The 19,932-nt window shown below is 46.7% G+C and overlaps 1 protein-coding gene across 1 annotated transcript in view; it reads left to right on the top strand.

The window, feature by feature from the left end:
- Positions 1–19,932, top strand: part of IQCH (IQ motif containing H) — a 90,954-nt gene that overhangs the window by 1,925 nt on the left and 69,097 nt on the right. The window contains exons 4-10 of the mRNA XM_044444798.1: positions 359–464; positions 3,141–3,260; positions 11,022–11,142; positions 11,769–11,897; positions 12,547–12,758; positions 13,396–13,947; positions 15,101–15,167. Of these exons, the coding sequence (XP_044300733.1) occupies positions 359–464; positions 3,141–3,260; positions 11,022–11,142; positions 11,769–11,897; positions 12,547–12,758; positions 13,396–13,947; positions 15,101–15,167 (1,307 nt within the window). The remainder of the gene's footprint in view (positions 1–358; positions 465–3,140; positions 3,261–11,021; positions 11,143–11,768; positions 11,898–12,546; positions 12,759–13,395; positions 13,948–15,100; positions 15,168–19,932) is intronic.

The following is a 19,932-nucleotide window of genomic DNA, read 5'->3' as shown; positions in this document are numbered from 1 at the left end:
GTGTATTTTGATAAATAAAATATTGGAATAAGTGCGCTGTGTGGTTATTTGTACTGTTCTGAGAACGTTTCTACAAATTTATTTCTATAGTACTCAATAACCAAAGTTCTCTGGACAGTTCATTCCCAAAAAAAAGCTGTTGACATGGAATAATTGTGTTCATTAAATGCTGAGTAGGTTGCATTTAATGTTGCCTGCAATTCTCAGATTTCTGTGTATTTTTGTAGAGTTAAACATAGTCACCGTTCACCCGAATTGCAACAGTTTTATGTCTTCCAGGGACAGAAATAGTGCTGAAACTGGCCCAGATCTTGCAACTCCTTACGATTTCATTCTTTTCTCTCATTCTTTCACTCAGGGGGATCCCGTTGGAGTCTTCTCAGAAAGAAATAATTTTCCCAGAGGTGTCCCCAGTTGCCACTAAGTGTGTCAGCTCATCACTGAAAATCCCTTCAGCTTCAAAGGTGTGACGCAATATGTGTTGCATCATCCTTCCAATGGTTTTGTAGCCATGCTGTGCCCCTGACTGTTCCCCTTACCCCAGGTGCTCTCTTGGACAGCCTTCCTGCTTGGTTTACATGGTAGAATCAACCACCATTTGTTTGGAAGCAGGCGGGGGTGCTGGCTCCTGATTGTTCACTTGCTTCTGGTGTAAAAACAGCTCAGGGATGTGCCAGTCCAGATCACTGGGTTGTTGATGGGGAAGGAGCCCACAAGGTTGAACCTTCAGCTGCCTGGAGTTCTAGGTTTGCAGGAGAGTAGTTTGGAGCCAGAAAGCTCACCTGCTTCTGTACTTCCCACATTCCTTATTAGCCATTGGTTGTTTCATCAGGTAAACCCAAGGCTCTTAAGTCTTCAGGCTAAGTCCTGGCTTTTCTGTGCATGTCAGAACGTGGATATCACATCCGGTTCCAGGGTCCTTGCCTCACCAGTAGCATGGAAGTAGCTGCACTGTGTGACATCTTGCACGGGTTGACTCGAATGGTATGGCAAGTCGACCGGGCGTTGCTTCGAATGCTGGTGATTCAGGCATTGGGACTGCAAAACATGAGCCGCACTCAGGGTAGCATGTTTTGTGGTAGGATCCTGCCGGAGGTTTGCTGCGAGTGGTTGGAGTGGCACTGCCTGCCTGTGTCGCGTTGCCCTGAGAGTGACTGGCCTGGAAGAGAAAGCAGATGTCTTCTATTTGGCTAGCTGCTCTCTGAGGTTGGCACATTGGCAGGATATTGTTACCATTGCATAGCTATGAAATCCGGATAGGAGATTTGCTCCCTGCTCTCCGCTTCTGGCCACAGGATGGCATGAAAATGCATATGAGTGAAAACCCAGCTCTTGAAAGTGGCATAGAAATCTTCAAAACAAATGAAATTTAAATGAGGTGCTTCATTACGTTATTTATTTATTTAGGAGATTTATAGGCCATCCATCACTGTTGTCTCTGGACGGCTTTACGTTAGGGCTTTGTTTGGACCAAAAGCTTGAATCCTTTTGGTTTCCAAACTTTAGCCTATATCAGTAAGTCAATATTCTCATACCTGGTCAGCTCAGAACAGCTCTGCTTGTTGCTTATCAGCTGGGGAATAAACTTGTGCTAATTTTCTATGCCATGTTTTCAAGAAAGCTACAGGGAGGTATCACTGTTCTTGATTAAAGGTCTAAATGTTTTGTTGTGTCATTTCACCCCTGCAGAATAGGAATTTCTAGCTTATTCAGCACCCAGAGAGTTTCAGTGTTGCTGTTTTTTTAAGTGCATGCACACAAGGGTGCTAGCAACAGATTTAATACAAATGGTTGGTTTTTGCTGAAGAATTTAATCTCACTGGGGCTGACACTGCTTGTCACAACTTCCTTACTTCTTAGCTCTACCTGCTTTTTATGTATTGAATGTATTATTATTAAATTTATTTTCTGCTAAATTGGCCTGGATTACAGTCAATTAAATAGCCAGGGGTTGGTGGGCTAGGCACTGCATGCTTGGTTGCAGATCAGGCAGCCTCCTTTTCTCCAACAAGGGGGTGCTTGTTCCAAATGCGTTAAGCGTTGCAGGGGATGGGAGGAAAATTGGCCTTGTCATCATGCAGGGGCTTTAAGTCTAAAATGTAAACTGCACATGCTCAAAGTCTTACTTTAAAAACATCCTGATTTTTAAAAAGGTATGTTTTTGCTCAGGAGCCCAGATGCAAGTGTAAAGTGTGGGACGATGGTGGTGGGGAAAAGAGAACTCATAACAGGCAGAAGGCAATTCAGACATGGGTGGGAGGTACAAGACCCTTAAGGGCAGTTATTTAGTTACAGTAGAGAAAAGGTGCTTATATTAAAGCTGTTTTCTCAACCAAAGAATTTAAAATACACATGAGAAATGAAATTACCTTGACTGTAAAAGAGCTGCTTGGGGTGCTGGACACCAGTGCTTGAGGTAGCCACGCCTCCAGCCGATGCAGGCTAGCTGGCACTGGCAGGGAGGGGCGACCAGTGCCGCAGAGGCGGAGCAGGGTTGGGTGTGGGCTGCCAGCACCCAAGCCCAGAATTCTCTGACTCGAGCGTGAGAGCCCGTGAAGAGTGCAGGACTGGGACTTGGGTGATCCAGGTTCTCGTCCCCTCAGCCATAGAGCTCACTGGGCGACTCTGGGCCACTGGCAGACTCTCAGGCCTGTTGTTGTGATGCTAAGATTCAGAGGAGGAGGAGGAGGAGGAGAATTGTGTGAATGGGTTTGTGCTCCTTGAAAGTTAAAAATAGCCTGACACAAATATAATAAATGAAGGAAGGAAGTTGGCCAAAAGCCACACCTGGGACTGTAGCAGCTGAGAGTTGGGTGATAGAAGGACAAAAGTCAGGGTACCGCTATATTGTTCCCTCCTCATCCTCTTCTTTGTCTTCTTCCCATCTTCCCTTAACCGTACAAAACATACACATTTGTTGCAGACAGTAAAGCTCACGCTCGTTCTGCGTAGTCATTTTGCTTGTTTTTGTCACTGCTGGCTGCCTTTGGTGCACTAAACCAAGTGCCCAGAAGCCACCATGCAGTGCCCTGGAATGCAACACGAGCAATACATGTGCAAAATATCATCAGGACTTGCACTAGGGAAACATTCCCCGCTCCTCTTCTTCTGGGTTCACATAGATTCCATTTTGCTTATAGCACAAGCTTTCAATGATCGCGAAGATTATGAATGATCCGCAGAATGCCTGCCACCAAAGACTTCTAAATCAGAACTATGGAATCAGCTTGCCATTGATTAAGCAGAGGAAAACAGCTCCTGTAAGTAACTAATATGCTTTAACTGTTTGTTCATTGCAAAATTGAGCTGTTGTAAATTCTTCCTTGGAACAATGGAGGTGGTTTTGTATTCTCAGCAGCTCTTCTTCTTTTGTGAAGAAGATCCTGCTCAGAAGGTTCAAGAAGTCCAGCACCTGAGCCACACTCCTCCTCAAGAAGGAGCAGCAGGGAGCTCCTAAGGACTGGTTCATACATGCTGGTTTCTTTGAACTTGATCCCCTTGATGACCAGGAGCCAAATGTGTGAACAGAGTCTGTTTGAAAGCTTTCTGTGTGAAATGATAGAATGCAGAGTGACCTTTCTTACCCTGTGATGTGGTGGTAATCTGGTGATTGTCTTGCATATGCGAAGTACGCTTACCTCTTTTCTTTGAGATCCCAGGCTATTCGTGGTTACTTTTCTTTAGCTCTATGTTTACAATAGGTAGCAGTTTGGATCTTGGAAGTTATTATGGATAATGCATTATTCAGAAAATGGTCTTCTTGGCTTTAATTGGGTCTGCTGAAGCTACTTATTTATTTTATTTATTTAGAAACCTTCTGTGCCGCCCCATTCGCCGAAGCCTCGGGCAGCTTACAAATAAATCAATTAAAATACTATAAATTAACAATATAAAAAAAGTTAACAATGTAAAATAAGTCGCCCTGGCCAAAGAATAAAATAAATAAATACTATTAACAGTTAAAATGACGTTTGAATAAAAAGGTCTTCGCCTGGCGCCGAAAAACAAATAACAACAGCACCAGGCGGACCTCTCTGGGGAGCGCATTCCATAGATTGGGCACCACCGCAGAGAAGGCCCCCCCTCCGGGTACTCACCCTCCTAATATCCTTCACGGAGGGTTCCCGGAGAAGGGCCTCTCCCACTGATCTCAGGGGGCGGGCGGGCATATATGTTAAAGCCAAGTTAAAATCTTTCATTTAAACACAAAAGCCAAGTGGAATAAGTGTGTCTTTATTGCCTTCTTCAATGTCCAGAGGAACATGCAGCCCCTGCCACCAGGGTTCAGCCAACATGGCAAACCCTGCGCACCCTCACCGGAGAACGGAGATTCAGAACAGCCGCCTGCAAACGCCACAGCCTCCTGTGGCTTACGTAAGCCATGCCAAGCTCCACTGATTATGTGAAACTGGGTCATTGTCTCACCTTCCACAACTAGGGTGCTGCCCCCCAGCCAAACCTCTTTTAGTGGTAGAATGTAGAACCAAGGCTTCTGAAGATGATCTTGCCTTATGAGAGGTTATCTCTATGTCTTTAAGCTGTTTAGGACTTTACAGGTATAAGCACCTACTCCTTGAGTTGGGCCTGGAAACTCAGCGGAAGCTAGTTCAGTTCACAGAGGATAGTGCAGTCGGGGTTAAAGAGCCACGCACCAGGGAGCAGTGTAATTGTGCTGCATTTTGCATCAGCTGCTGTACAGTCTAGTGCACTAGAGCAGCCTTCTCCAACCTGGAGGCCTTTGGAGGCATTTGGACTGCAATTCCCAGAATTCCCATCCTGCAGGGCCATTAATGGAATTCTGGGTCTTGCAGTCCAAATGTGCTTGGAGGGCCCAGGGTTGGGGAAAGCTGCACTAGAGTGAACTTAACAAGAGGTGGCCAAGGCATGCATCACTGGGGCTTGATCTGACCTTCCTTGGAGGTGGGGCACCAGGCACCGAGGCTGGACAAAGACGCCCCGAGCATCCAGGACTGCTGCCCTTGCCAGCAACGCGTCCAACACGAAAGAGAGGGTGACCCATCCGAACAGGCTGTCTGCTGTGGATCGCCATTCCGTCTCCTGGCCTGAACCTAGCGTGGCACAGCAATCTTGTGGGAGGGGCCTTTTCAGGGGTGGCCTGCCTGGTGCCAAGATTGTTGCCGGGCCAAAACTTGCCCCCGCACACAGGCATCGGAAGGCCTCCGAGGGGCTTTGGAGGAATCCGTTGGCTTGCTTACAGTCGCAACGGATGTTTAGTTCTTTTGTCGTGTTTTGGTGCTTTCAGTGGAAGAGGGTTTTGGCTATTCGTGTGTCCTTAAATTTCTTAGGTCATGGCCTGCCTGCCACTGCATCCAGTCACATTTAGGTAACCGTTGCAACGAACTGCAGTCACTTTGTCATTTTGCACCAGGGTTCGCTTCTAGGGATGTAGCTTCTTCCAGCTCTGTTTGAAATTATAATATACAGTCAGCACTATTTGGTAAAGGTTTGTTGTTGTTAGTCATGAAGTCGTGTCCGACCCATCGCGACCCCATGGACAACATTCCTCCAGGCCTTCCTGTCCTCCACCATCCCCCGGAGTCCACTCAAGCTCACACCAACTGCTTCAGTGACTCCATCTAGCCACCTCATTCTCTGCTGTCTCCTTCTCCTTTAGCCATCTATTGTTCCCAGCATTAGGCTCTTCTCCAGGAAGTTCTTCCTTCTCATTAGGTGGCCAAAGTACTTGAGTTTCATCTTCAGGATCTGGCCTTCTAAAGAGCAGTCAGGGTTGACCTCCTCTTGGACTGACCGGTTTGATCACCTTGAGGTCCAAGGGACTCGCAGGAGTCTCCGCCAGCACCACAATTCAAAGGCCTCAATCCTTTGGCGCTCAACCTTCCTTATGGTCCACCTTTCACAGCCATACATTGCAACCGGGAAAACCATAGCCTTGACTATAAGCACTTTTGTCAGCAGGGAGATGTCTCTGCTTTTTAGTATGCTGTCTAGATTTGCCATAGCTTTCCTCCCAAGGAGCAAGTGTCTTTTAATTTTTTGGCTGCAGTCCCCATCTGCGGTTATCTTGGAGCCCAGGAAAATAAAATCTGCCACTACCTCCATTTCTTCCCCATCTATTTGCCAGGAAGTGAGAGGACTGGATGCCATGATCTTTGTTTTCTTAATGTTGAGTTTCAAGCCAACTTTTGCACTCTCCTCCTTCACCAACATCAAGAGGCTCTTTAGTTCCTCTTCACTTTTTGCCATTAGAGTGGTATCATCTGCATATTCGAGGTTGTTGATATTTCTCCCAGCAGTCTTAATTCCTACTGGTGATTCATCTAGGCCCGCCTTTCTCATGATGTGCTCTGCGTATAAGTTAAATAGGCAGGGCAACAGTATACAGCATTGCCAAACTCCTTTCTCAATTTTGAACCAATCAGTGGTTCCGTGCCCAGTTCTCACTGTTGCTTCTTGACCCACATACAGGTTTCTCAAGAGACAAATGAGATGGTCTGGTACTCCCATCTCTTTAAGTGCTTGCCACAATTTGTTGTGATCCACACAATCAAAGGCTTTAGCATAGTCAATGAAGCAGAAGTAGGAACTCCCTAGCTTTCTCCATGATCCAGCGTATGTTGGCAATTTGATCTCTAGTTCCTCTGCCTCTTCGAAGTCCTGCCTGTACTTTTGGTAGTTCTCGGTCCACATACTGCTGGAGCTTGTAGGATTTTGAGCATCGCTTTGCTAGCATGTGAAATGAGTGCAGTGGTGCGGTAGTTTGAACATTCTTTGGCATTGCCCTTCTTTGGGATGGGAATGTAAACTGACTTTTCCCAATCCTGTGGCCACTGCTGAGTCGCCATATTAATTACAAGCAACCTGACTGTGCAACTTAGCTGTGTTTGTGAAAAATTATCTGCAAGTTGTATTAATGATATAACTAGGAGGTACAAGTGAGCAGTATTTGTGAAAATGAGAAATTATGTTAATTACAGGCAATGGGAATATACAAATTAGCACTGTTAATTAAAATTGCATGCAAATTATGTTAATTGCAAGCAATTAAAATGTATAGATTAGCAGTGTTTGTGAGTACACAAAATTATGTTAATTACATGTGGCCACACTATGCAGATTAGCAGTGTTAATTAAAATAGTATGCAAATTATGTTAATTGTGTGCATCATAGAAATGCAAATTAGGTGCAGTCCTCTAACACTTCCTTCTCCAGTGATTTCTGAAATGGCCTAATGAGTTGCCTAGCTTGGTCGTGAAGCATACAGTAAGCAAAATAGCCATTGGAACTGCCAGAAAGGGAATTGAAATAATTATGATGACCTGGAAGGAGCCCTCTATTGTTCTCGTTTTCATAAGGTTGTTGCATGGCCATAGTCTTATACTGGCACTTTGATCCCGGCCCGTAAATAAATAAACTATGTGCAAACTTAGGAGCTTTTCATTTATTCATGAGGAAGAATTTAATGCTGTGGGTGTCTCGAGTTTTTACGAGCTGCTGTCTTCTGCTGCCCGTTTAACTAAGTTACTCCAGTTGCTTCGTTTCGCTCTTCTTGTTTTTATCCTGTGTGCGTGTATACAATATTCACATGTATATGAATTAATCTCTTGTAAGAAACATACATAAATTTTTCAAATAATGGCGATAAAACAATTTCTTTCATTCCAAGTGAGTGGACAGCAGAGTGGACAGGAAAGGTTTAAGATCTGAAAAAAAAGCAGATGCACATTCAAAGCATGCTGCAATTACAAAGAAAACCATACTTTTGGCATCAGTAACAGAATCAGACTTAAATAAATTGATGTTCCGCTGCAGTAATTTGGAATACGTTTCCTGCATTTATAGAACATATCAAGAGACAACAACAAATTAATAAAGTGTCCCTCTCACCAAAAACAAGAAAGGAAATAATTGGTGAGGCAGAGTTAAGTGAACAGATGACTACATTCAGCCTCCTCTCAACCTAGAAATGGGAATGTGAAGGTCACCCATCCTAGATGACAAACAGAGAGCTTTTTGTTGGTAAACAAATTAATCTTTGGAAAGGTCACCATTTGTTTTACATTTTTTATCCAGTTCTTGTCATCTGGAATTCAAGATTGACTGTCATTCTGCAAGGCGAAGTGCAGCTGAGGCCGCCGCCGTCCGTATCAGCATTCCTTGCTGGGACTCGGCGCCTGATTGAGATGCTATGGGCTGCTGGCTTACAGCTGTCGCCGGACAAGAATGGGGGCCCAGCCCGGAATTCCAATAAGCCGTGCTGGCCAATCCTGCCTGGTGCAGGCTGGCCCTCTGCCCGCAAGAGAGACGTGTGGCTGCCGGAGCCAGCGTGAGCTCGCATGCCTCCTCCTGTGCCGCTTCTGCTTCAGCTTTCCGCGAAGCACTTGTGGCGCATCCAGCTCCTGCACATCTCACCTGCTAGAGCGGAGCCCTTGGGCCGGCGCACTCGGGGGAAGCACAGGCTTTCAGCTAGGAAAGGCTGGTGCGCACGTGCAGTGACGGGCAGGGAGCGGCCCTGGCTTGTTGGAGAGGCCGCACAGCCTTCCCAGTGGTTCACGGAACGCACAGTGAGCCACGAGGCCCCTCGTGCCGGTTTCACGCGAGCCATGGGTTCGCTGGGCGGCTGTTGGGAATGGGTGAGGCTTTGATTCTGGGGCCAGGGTGACACGGCTCTTCGGATGTGGATGGGCCGGGCTGGGAAATGAGGCCCGTGGGCAGAGAGGTGGCGGAGGAGGGACAGCTTGCGTATCTCGAGGCCACTGTCCTCGGGCGTTCATGCAGGCCCTGGGAACAGACAGGGTTTTGGAAGTGCCAGGAGAGGAGCGAGAGGAGGCTGGTCTGATTCCTGACCCTGTGACGTGGTGTCCAGAGAGAAGGGCTAGCCAACTAGAAGGCCTGCATAGATCTAGGAGGGGAAAAAACTCCCAAAAATAGTTTCTAGATCAACTGGTCTGTGTATTCTCGGAGGCTCTTTCTCTTCTGGTTATTAGTTTGTTGGCTCTGTGTTGGAAATAAAGTGCCTTCTGCCAAACAAGTATCTATTTTTTTGAATGAAAGGAGGGAACAACATTCCTGCCAGTGGCCTGGAGTGCTTATCCACTAATATTGGCCTACTATAGAAGGCTGTTGGAAGGAAGACTGGCTCAGTTCCTAGGAAAGAGGTGCATATCTTTAAGATAAACAATTAAGAGTAACTAAGGATAGATCCTTCTGTAGTGTTCTAATTTAAGCCTTTTAAAAGTGTCTGTGTATACCTATCGTATACATTCCTTTCATCTGCCGTGCCTCCTCTTGCTCATGATCAGAAACATTTTGTAGGAAATAAACACACATGCACTAGATTTTGTTACCTCGGACATCTAGTAAGAGAATTCAGTTTCCTCACAGAGGGAGAGTGTGCATTTTTGCATGAACTAGACATTTACTGTGTCCTTCGTTTTGTGGCATCATTTCCATGGGCAACTGGTAATATGAATTCATGATTTATCTAATTTATCAGTGGCACTAACGAGTAGCAACCAAACAGCCAGAATTCTTGAGCCAAATGTTCCGCTTGTGTCGTGTCATCAAGATTGAGTTGATGTTCTAAGAGAACTTGTCTGTCAGCTGCTCAGCTGTGAAAGTAGAATGTAGACAAGGAAGCGCCTTCCATGCACAGCAGCCAGGTTCCTGTTTGGTGTTCTGCAGCTTGCTGAGCACCTCTTCCCTGCCTTTGAATTGTTGTTTTGCCTCAACACTGTTTAACTGATAACAAATGAAAAACAAGTAAAACAGAAAATCCTTTGAAAAAGGTACTTTGCTTAAATTGAAGCCTAGAAACATAACCAAATTGAGTAGGGTGCTTTTATTCACAAGAGGAATGCACTTCAAAAGGACTAATAGACTGCTTTTGTCTCATGCCTCAAATTAATTATACACAGAATTGCTTGAGATAAGGGAAAATACTGCTGCAGCAAGTTCCAGGCGTAATATGCAGAGTAAATGTTTGCCAGCAACCCAAATTAAGATCTCTGTTCTAACCTTTGAAAATTGTGTTCTGAAGTAATGTTTCTCCCTGCTGGAATGTTTTCATGAAATTAGACGTGCCAAATCCATTGTGTTGGAGCGAGTCATTCGCTTGAATCGCTCAGGAAGGTGCTTTCCTGCCTGTGGGATCTCTGCAGACCACTCACCCCAGCCAGCCAGCTTGCTCTCAAGAGGGGCTCCTTCCTTTGGGCCTTTTTTGGGCAGGATAGGATTATCACCAGGGATCATCAGCTGTGGCGTACTGAGCGCAGGGGCTACAGTGTGTGTCCCTCTTGGCATTCTCCATGTCTCTTGTCCTGGAAGCTCTCGGCTGTGGCCTTTGCTTCCTTACAGATTAAAGATACTTCTGTGGTACGGAAAACTGAGCAGCCTTCGATGGTCAAGCCCAACACCTGCGTTCCCCCCCCCCTTTGGACGCTGAAACGGGGGTAAATTGTCAGCCTGAGCCCAGGGCTTTGCCACTCGTGAATTTGACAGGAAGCAGCAAGCACGTGCAGCCGTTGGCTGGGGCAATGCACTCTTCACGTGTGCCCCTGGCCAGGAGATGGGGGGCTTTCGCCAGGGTGCAGTGCACATCGGCAAGGGACAGACGGCACGTGTGCAGACGGTTCAGGAGCCACGGCAGAGAGCAGTTTCAGCTGGCCTTGCCCTGGCAATTGCTTCAAGGCAGTAGCCTCCTGCTCACAAAATGCAATCACCAAACCTAACCAGCTTCTTGCAGAAGGCCAAATGTAGCTTTTAAATAATATTTGATCATTTTTTTGCATAGCAGCTATCACAAGACATTGATTAGCTTTTAATTAACTCTCCTTTAAATTACATTAACGGCTGACAGTCAACAGTAATGTTCCATATTCCTAAGCAGTAAAATCTGAGCTCGTACTGTTTTTTGTTATTAACCTTAATGAAACAATTCATAGCAGAACTATTTATTATTTAGCCTCGCGTGAGCCAAGAGCTCTGTAATGCTGAAAAGGTTTGCCACTGAAGGAAGAAGTTTTCTGTCTTCTCTCCTTAGGCACCAGCTCGGAAGGTGGTCAAAGGTATCACAGTCGGCAATCTCTCTGTTGCTCCATCTTCCTTCCATTCGACCAACGCTGGTGCTGTTTTGCCCGTGTCGGAAACAGATGCAGAAAAAGGTCAGTTGAGCCTCCTGCCTCCTCTTGGGATTATGTCTTTATCGTTGCTGCAGCAGCGTAGTCTGTTTGGCAGGTCACCTTGGTAATTGGTTTTACCATTTGGCCACTTTAAATAGGGGTGACTGAACTCACACCACAACCCGCATGCCAAGTTTTGAGTAGCCTACTAGAAAGTCTAAGCAGCCACTGTCCGTCCAGCCTTTGCATGGTATGAAGTCGGAGCCAGGAGGGAGGAGAGCGTTGGGCGTGGGGAAGGGTCTGTCCCTTTTGTCCTGGGCATCTTTTGCTCCCCTTCTATATTACCTTCCAGCTGCAGGCGACAGGGACAGCAGGCGAAAGAGGAAAAGAAGCCTTTCGTTTGTACCATCTTTCTGACCTATCCCCCTACCTTCTCTTTAACCAAAAGGGTAGGGGGAGGTGGCAGACCCCCTAAGACAGAGCGTTCTCTTTTCCACCCATCTTTCTCCCTCCTCTTTACCTTTAAAGGTAAATATGTAGGTCTTGAAAACATTCCTTGGGGAAAGGGGCTACTGACATTGGTGGATGGATTTAGGATGGGGGAATTTTCACCTCCTAGGGTAAGGTGCATCTGAAATAACTGGCTGAACCTCTCTGTTTCTATCTAGGTATCCTGAGTCTAACTGAAAGGGGTCTGATCCCACGTGCTGCTAGAATTACGCTGGAGAAACCTCTTGTACTACCCAGACCCGCTCTTCTGCATGAATTTCACACCAAGTACAAGAAAGCCACTTCAGGTACACACAAAGTGGTGGTTCTGATAATGCCAGTAAAACAATTTGCCATCACGTCCTAGCAGCGATGGCTGCAAGGACAAAAGATGGCTGCCGCAGGCAAGCCATGAGGGTGGGTGGATGGAGGCTTTCTTGGGTAGCTCCCCAGAGAAACCTTTTTGCCTGCCCTGTGCTACCCACTCCTCCCTCCCTTCCATACTCCCAGCTGCCTCACTCTTACGGCCGTTCTTGAGCTCGCCAGGATTCCTGTAACCGCAATCCAGTCATTACAGCAACCAAGGCTAACCGCCATTCTGCTCTGCTGAAGCTTAGCCTCCTGGCTCTCCCATGGTGTATCTCAGCCACAGCCTTGAACAGCAGCAGAATCTACCTTGTTTTCTTCCAGGTAGATTTGGGCACAAGGAGCATCTATTCTGCTTCCACCCCTTTATGGCAGAAATGCAACCTGTCTCCTCCTTCCTGCGGAAAGCTGTGACCATGTAGTTGTTCACAGTGGATCTGTAGAGTTGCGGCTTTCTTCAGGACCATTGTGGACGATAAACTGGATGTGGCCTTGATCGCCTTTGGTTTGGGCCGCTGGCTTGGGAGTTTTGAGATCTGAGATGTGAAGGGTCTGACCTTTCCTTTTTAAAGCATTTCATTGGTTCGGTAGAGAGCAGTCTGGAGAGCAAGAAGGTGGAAGCCGCCCCTCGTCCCTGCGAGAAGCCTCCCCGCACAGCCACTTACGCCAGCAGGGGAAGCAAAGGAAGCATTGCTCCGCCTCCATCCTGCATCTCGGTTGTGGCACCCAAGAAAGAGAAGCGGCAGTTAATTCAGGCAGTTCAGAAGCAGGAGCTGGCCAGTGCTCCTACCTTGCTGCCTAAGGTATGACTGTACTGTAATGCATCGCTTTCCAGCCTGAAAATGCTGGGTGTTTAGTTGTTTGTGTATCTGGCTACCAAGCCACACAGCACCCTGGTTCAAGCCAGGTGACTGTGACCTGACTGTGCCTCCCCGTTGGAGCCCTGTGGGCAATGAGCTTCCCTGGATGGAGAGCTCCCTTCCTCGCCAGAGCAAATGGGGAAGCTCTCACAGGCTCATGAGCTCTGCAAGCAGACTGGGGTGCAAGGCTTGGCCTGAGCTGTGAGCAGGGGTCAGGTTTTCTGAGAGTGGAGCCCAGGGGACAAGCCATGAAGCAAAGCTGAGGAACATGCCGGAATCCGTCATTCAGGTGAAGCCTCAGCCAAGACAGGAAGTCCTTTATGGCCCTTCCTGGCCGGGGTGGCCCAGTGGCAAGCCAGGGTGGACAGGGGTTGTCCTGAAAATGGCTCCCAGCCCTGCCTGCCTGCCTCACAGGGTTGCTGTTGTGAGACTGAGAGGAGGAAGAGGAAGAGAACGATGTAGGGCAGCTTGAGGAAAAAGGTGGGATCAAACTATAATAAATAAAAATAGGACTGCATGTCTCTGCTGCTTCTTTTTGAAGGGCTCCTTCACATCTGTTGCCTGTTCCTTCCTTCCATAGACTCCAGAAGTGACACCAGCTCAGGCTTTCCAGAACCTGTTTCTGGAATTTGACATACCTGTGTGCAAAGGAACCGTCGACCGCACCAGCTCCGATATCCTTGGGTTCAAGCAGCACTGCTGCTTGTTTTGGGGAAGTGCCTTTTCCTTCCTGGAGCAAGTTGCAAAGCTTCTGAAGGATTATGCCGTGCCCTCAGCCATCATCCGGGGGAAGAAGGTCATGGAGATCGTGCCGGATTTTGAACTGAACCAGAGGCCAACCCGAGAGGACCTCCTCTCGGTGATCAAGAACGGAACAGCGGTCAGGAAGCGCTTAAGTCGGCCTGGCCAGAGATACAAAGGCCAGCACGGTGCTGAAGCAGCAGCCACCAAGATTCAGGCAACCTGGAGGTGCTACCGATTCAGGAAAGCTTACATCGATTTCAGGCAGCAGCAGTGGGCGTCCGGCGTGGTTGCCATCACGTGGCTTGTGCGTGTTCACATGCGGCGTGTCAGGAAGACCCTGAAGGAATCACGACGGAGACACCTGGAGAATTTCTACATCAGGGCCAAGGTGCACAAAGCTGACAGCTGTTTTGGCAATTCTCCATTTTTAAACATCACCTGCTTGAGTGATTGCGATAAAATGCTCCTATTTTTTCCCATTTAACTCTACACTTGTCTGAGCATATTTCATGCTTCATTAAATGTGCAGTCTTTGTGGCTACAGTCTTTCCCCCCAGTCTCCCCGAGAACTGCTTTTTTTTTGTCACTCTACACAAAATCGGATATTTTTCCTCTTTCCCTTTGACTTAGGTTGGCCTTGTTGAACAGATAACTTCAGTGCTTCGAATGCATTACAGAGGCCCTAGCTAGACTTTTAGTGCCATTTGCCGCCTCCTCAGCTGCATTTTTACCCAAGTACAAGGACAAAACACTTCCAGATCGGGCTGCAAAGATCAGTCGCGTCAGTCCTTGCCTTCAGGCTCATAATCCAAAAGACGAAACACAAAAAGAGAAGGGCTTGGGAGGGAAGAGGGACATTGCAGAGCGTGTGGCATCGGTTCAGAAAATAGCAGCCATGTCAGGATACTGAAATATGGGCTATGCCTTCCTTATACCATGCATCTTCTTTCCCTCCACACCTGGCCTTCTGGCAGAGGGGGGGGGGGAATCCACTGTCGCGGGACAAGCACTGCATTTCCGGAAGCGCACAGTGCAGGGGAGAAGAGGGGGAACTTGGTGCCCTGCCACGGCTCGTGGCAGCAGACCGTGCTTGCCTTCGCGTCCAATTCTGCTCTCCGTTTCCTCTGGCCCCCCTCCCTCTTGCACCTATAGTGCAAACTGGATCTGGTGCAGGCAAATCATCTCACTTGCCTCTGTGGCAGTCACTACTTTGTCAGAAAGTACTTAAGTTTGCAGACAGGGCTTTTAATTAGTGCTCACCATTTCATTTATGTTTGCTTTCTGTTTTTTTCATTCATATTCTGTTAATTAAGTGATCAGCCTCTAATCTTCCCCTGCCAGTAGCTTCATGTAGCCATCTAATTAAATTAATTGGGGAAGATGTTTTAAGTATGTGATTAAATCAATTAATATAATTTATGCCTGGCTTAACTGTACAGTGGGAGAAGTGGGGTGGGGTGGGGGAAACAGCTGAAGTTTGACTGGATTGTATCTGCTGCAGCTTCTCCTGTCACTGATCAATGCCTTCCCTTGATTTTTAGCATCTGGCCGCCAACTGGAATCGCATCAGGACCTCTAGGAGGACCATTATCCATATCCCATCATTAGGTATAACGCTTTTGTCTGTGGATCTATCAGCAACCTCTATTACCCACCACATTATGACTCCTTGATTGAGTTCAAGGAAGGCCCTTGTTTTATTCAAATTGGTCTCGGCAGGAAAATGTTGTCAACATGATGAGAGTAATAACGCAGGGCCTTCGCTTGAAACAGCGTTTAATTTGGGGATTAAGCAAATAAAGTCATTATGTAGAGGCCGCTATTCAGTGGAGAGGTGATTTGCTGTAATTCGCTTTCATCTGTATGAAATGAACTAAAAAGTTGCGTTCCTCCCCCCCTTCCTGTCTCCCCTCCCCTCGAAATAACTGATAATGTTTCCAGTCTCCTTTAATGATGGGGGAACATGGGGCTTGCCTGCTTTGTTGCTATTACACCGATAAGCTGGGATGTTGCTTGTGCCCTGTTTTTAATCAAATGTGCAGTCAAAATGATAAGCTGCATTCTCTGAAATTATTTAGTTCTAATTACGAGCAGATGGGATGCTTTATTTGCACCTTGGGCGCCTGAGCAAAAGGAAATGCTGTGTGCACAAGAATAATTAAGAAGTTGAATAGTGGGGGTTTTTTGTGCTTAAATAATCTTCAGTTTCATGTTAATTAGCACCAATGTAATTATTTAATTACTTTTATGAATGGGGGGGTCTTAAAAATCATTTGGTGAGGAAGTGGTATGGAAATGTGATGTCTTTTTCGGAAGGACAGAAGCTTTCTTTTTTTGGGAAACTCCTGAAAACATAAACTGTGGTCCCAGATTTAAAATCTAATAAATTTCATGAATTTAAGTGGTTCAATTTGAAGGGGTGAAAACGAGGTAGGAGGCATGAGGCGCATTCGCTTTATCGTGGGCGTCTTTGCTCTTACTTGCAGCTGAAACATGGCAGTCGTGCCTAGGAACAGCTTGGCCTGCACAGCCCCTGCTGGTGTAAATGGTGTGAACGGGCAGTCGCATTACTATGCCTGTGCTGGCAGACGGGAGAAACGGCCTTTCCAAACTATTGTTCTTTCTCGATGCTCTCTTTTTCAAAGCCCCAAGCAAATTGCCACATGAACTTGCAACACGTAGCAAAACTTCCTTTCCCACTGCAGCGTATTATTATTGTTTTCAAACTTTCTACCGCTTTTGACCAAACTGCAAGGTGGAATGGGGCTAGAATTTATAGCAGGCAAACAAACATTTTTAGATCTTTAAAATCAGAGGACCGCAATATTAGCACATGCTAAATGCTTTTAGAAGTCTTTTCTAATTCTGTGATATAATAAAAATAGATGAAGATCGTTCTGCGAGTGAAATGCATTAATATTCTGTATACCCTTTTACTTTTTGTGACCTCTAGCGAAATATACAAATGTCATTGGAAATTATGCAAATGTCTCAAAGACTGTTTTAAAGAGATTATTTTCTCCTTTTCTTTTTGAAGACATTTGGCAAGGGAAAAAAGATCAAGTTATAACTAAAGGGCTAGAAATCAGTTTCTTTGGAGTGCATGCGCTTGCGCCCAATTCTTCGGAACTGTGCCTGGGGTTGCAAGCTAAGATTGGGATTTTTTGCCTTTTCCCCTTTACTTCCAGCTATCTGTGAGGTTCTTTAATTTATACTACTTCTAAGCAATATTATAAATTTGAGGAAAACAAATTCAAGGCTGCAATCCAATGCACACTTGCCTGGGTGTAAGCAATACTGAACTCAATGGGACCTAATTTTGAGTAGATATGCATCAGATTCCCCCCTTCTTTCCTAACACTGCTCCACACACACTTTTTCAACTCTAAGTGTGTAAATAAAGTCTATTTTATTTTTTCCTCCAAGAGGTTAACAGTTTGATCCTTGGGCTGAGTTATAAACAAAAATTCCTGTAATTCCCAATCAACTGAATGGAATGTTCTTCCCAACAAGCATGTTTAGGATCAGGTTGTCAGGTTTTCTACGACAGCAAATGCTTAAGAAAAAAATATTGGCCACAATATTAGCACAGTTGCAAAAATTCTGGCATTGATATGTCTGGGATATGCCGGTGTTTGCAAGTGTTTTTGCTTCAGGTAAAAGCTAATTTTCCCTTTGATAATCTATTAAGATATAACCAAAGCAAGGACATCTGTTCTTTTATCTCTTGTGTAAGCAAGGCATGCTATTTTTCTTTCTCTGTGGAAGAGTAATTACTTGCTATAATTTTAGTGCAGTATGTAGAGCTGGTTTAATGGCCAGAAATGATAATGATGTTGATTTTGGAACAGCAAGGCCTGGGTTAATGCTATAATCCTAATAATTTCCTTTAGCTTAAGGGACACTTGTTGAGGGGATGTGAAAGGTGAGGAAGGCACTTTCTGCAGGCCATTGAAAAAGAATACCGGTTTTGCCTGAAAACAAAACCCCAAAAAATTAAAATCAAAATTGCATGTGCAGCTGTATCACCAGCACAAACCTTATGCTTTAAAATAGTTTAATTGGTTGAGGAGGTGTTGAGTTATTCTGCAGCAAGTACCTCTTTACCTGGGCAGTAAAACATCCAGGAATGGAGCTGGGATGCCTCACACACATACGCACAAAACCTTGTAAAAATGATTATTTTATATGTAGTTCATTTCATTTGCAGCAATACTGAAGGGTAATAATGCAGCCTGCACTTATTACAGAAACATGTTTCATGGTTATAAAATAATCCTTCCAATCAGATGTTTTGTATTTAAATGATGATAGAAACTTCATTTCCAGTAGTAAGTGCTGTTGACTCCCTAGATCCAGAGCTTCCTATATTGTCCAGTTCCTTTCCATCATCTGTTCTGTTAGGAAATGTACTGATTACCCAAGGCTGTGAGCATGCTAAGCCAAAGCAGTAATGGGATATAATTCTCCATCCTGAATATCCCTTCCCATTTCCTAAATTAATATATGAATTTCAACAATTAATGATTTTGGAATTGAGGTAGGACAGCCTTGTCCACTGGATTATCTCTGTGTGGAAAGGGATTCTCTCACTCAGTCAAGACGCAGCGCTTTTGCGGTCGTCGTCGTCCCCCCCCTTAATCTTCCCTAATGAAATAAACAGTTCTGCTCCATGGCACAGTGCTGTGGCAATTGTGTATAACGCATGATTATGGAAGCATTCCCTTCTCCCGTGTAATCCCGTAACCCTTGTCTTAAGCCTCCGCTGGCTGCAGGAGGGGCAGGCATCTCCCCGGTTGCTGCTATGTTTCTCTGCATGCATGTGGGGTGAGGAGAGCTACAGAGGCAGCGGCTCAGCGCGGGGGCCCTGGCCACGCTCCGTGCCGTGCAGGTTCCAGAAGGGCTGCGAGTGAGATTACGCTGCCCCACTGGGTGGCATCTTGGTTCTGGGTTTTGAAGATAAATCCTGACCTCGGCCAGAAAAGGGGGCACATGTCACAGACGGGTTTCTGTCTGCCACTGTTGCAGTTGCGCTGGAGAGGGATTGACGACTGGGTGCTCCTGCATCCTTGAATATGTCAAAACAATAGGCTCCTGCATGCTCCTAGATTATTTAATATTGATGTATAGCCCGCCTTTTTTCCAGTGAAGGGCCCCGGTGGCTTCCCCAGGCCTCCTCTTCCCCCCTCCGGCCCCCTCGCTGCAACCCTGTGAAGCAGGTTAGGCCGATAGCGGCTGGCCCAAGGTCACTTGTGCGCAGTGTGATGTCACAGCAAGATCTCAGTTTCTGGCCCGTGGCAAGCAGAGTCCTTGGGCCTCTTGCCTCGCCAGTTCCATTAGGATTGCAGGGCAAGGGGGAGCTGCTGCGAGAAGGTCAGCCGGTCAGTCTTGCGCCCACATGGCCGCCTTGGCCCCCTCCAGCTCCTCTGCTTGTCTGTGCTTCTGTGCCTCAGCATTTACTCTGCAGGCGCCTCCCACCCTGCAAAAGACGGAGCCAAGCTCCCTTCCTTGGCCCTGTGTGCCTGCTCCCCAAGAAAATAGGCTGAGTTGCCACCGGGAAGTGTGGCGCCCCACGGCGCCTCGCTGCTCCCCTCCCTCTCACCCAGAACTCCCCTGTAATGCCGGCTCCCGGGTCCATCTTGCAGCCTGCCAGCTGCAACCAGCATGGGAGGAACCGTGGGAATGGAGAGGGGCTGGACCTCAAGGGCCCAGAGTTCCAGCCTGTCCTGTATCCACCCGCAAGTGGCCACAGGATCTCACCCTCATGCGGCTAAGGTGGTGGAATCAGTTGCTCTCCAGGACCGTCTCCTGTTCCACCCATGAGAGCGATGAGCCACAGTAAGCCTGGAATTTGTGTCTCCAGAGGCTGTGGCTGGGCTGTTGCCTTCAAAGGCGACTTGCTGGCGTTCCAAAAGCATCTGACTGAGCACTGCTGCCAACACCACGCCTCAGGTTGCAGGGCAATTCACGTGTCCTGTCGTTAATTCCGAGTAGTCAAAATCTGATTGTACAGCTCCTTCCCAAAGTTCAGACATAACCTATGTGCCTAAAATGTCTGCCGTGCCTCTTTTCCACAAAGCAGAGTCCACATTGTGGCATTTCTGCAGGAATGTGACCCCATTCCCCAAGATACCGCGAGGTGGGGGAGTCGTGTGCAAGTACAGGGAGAATGCACTGCTTTCATCTTCTTGCTCTTGTATTTGAGGAACACACAGGTGACTTCCGGTCGTTAAGCAGTGCTTGCTATGATTTCATGACAGCTCCTTTTGCTGCCTATCGCTCTAGGGGTTTTTTGGTTTTGTTTATAGCGGTGCAATGTTTAGGTCGGCACATTTGGAATTAGCCAAGTTTCAAAATCCTTTTAGTTAGGAAT

This window comes from Varanus komodoensis, unplaced genomic scaffold, assembly GCF_004798865.1.
Source record: "Varanus komodoensis strain SLA01 unplaced genomic scaffold, ASM479886v1 scaffold46_1, whole genome shotgun sequence".
Lineage (NCBI taxonomy): Eukaryota > Metazoa > Chordata > Lepidosauria > Squamata > Varanidae > Varanus > Varanus komodoensis.
Note: the sequence above shows the minus strand (reverse complement) of the source record. Positions and strands in the feature narration are given on the sequence as shown.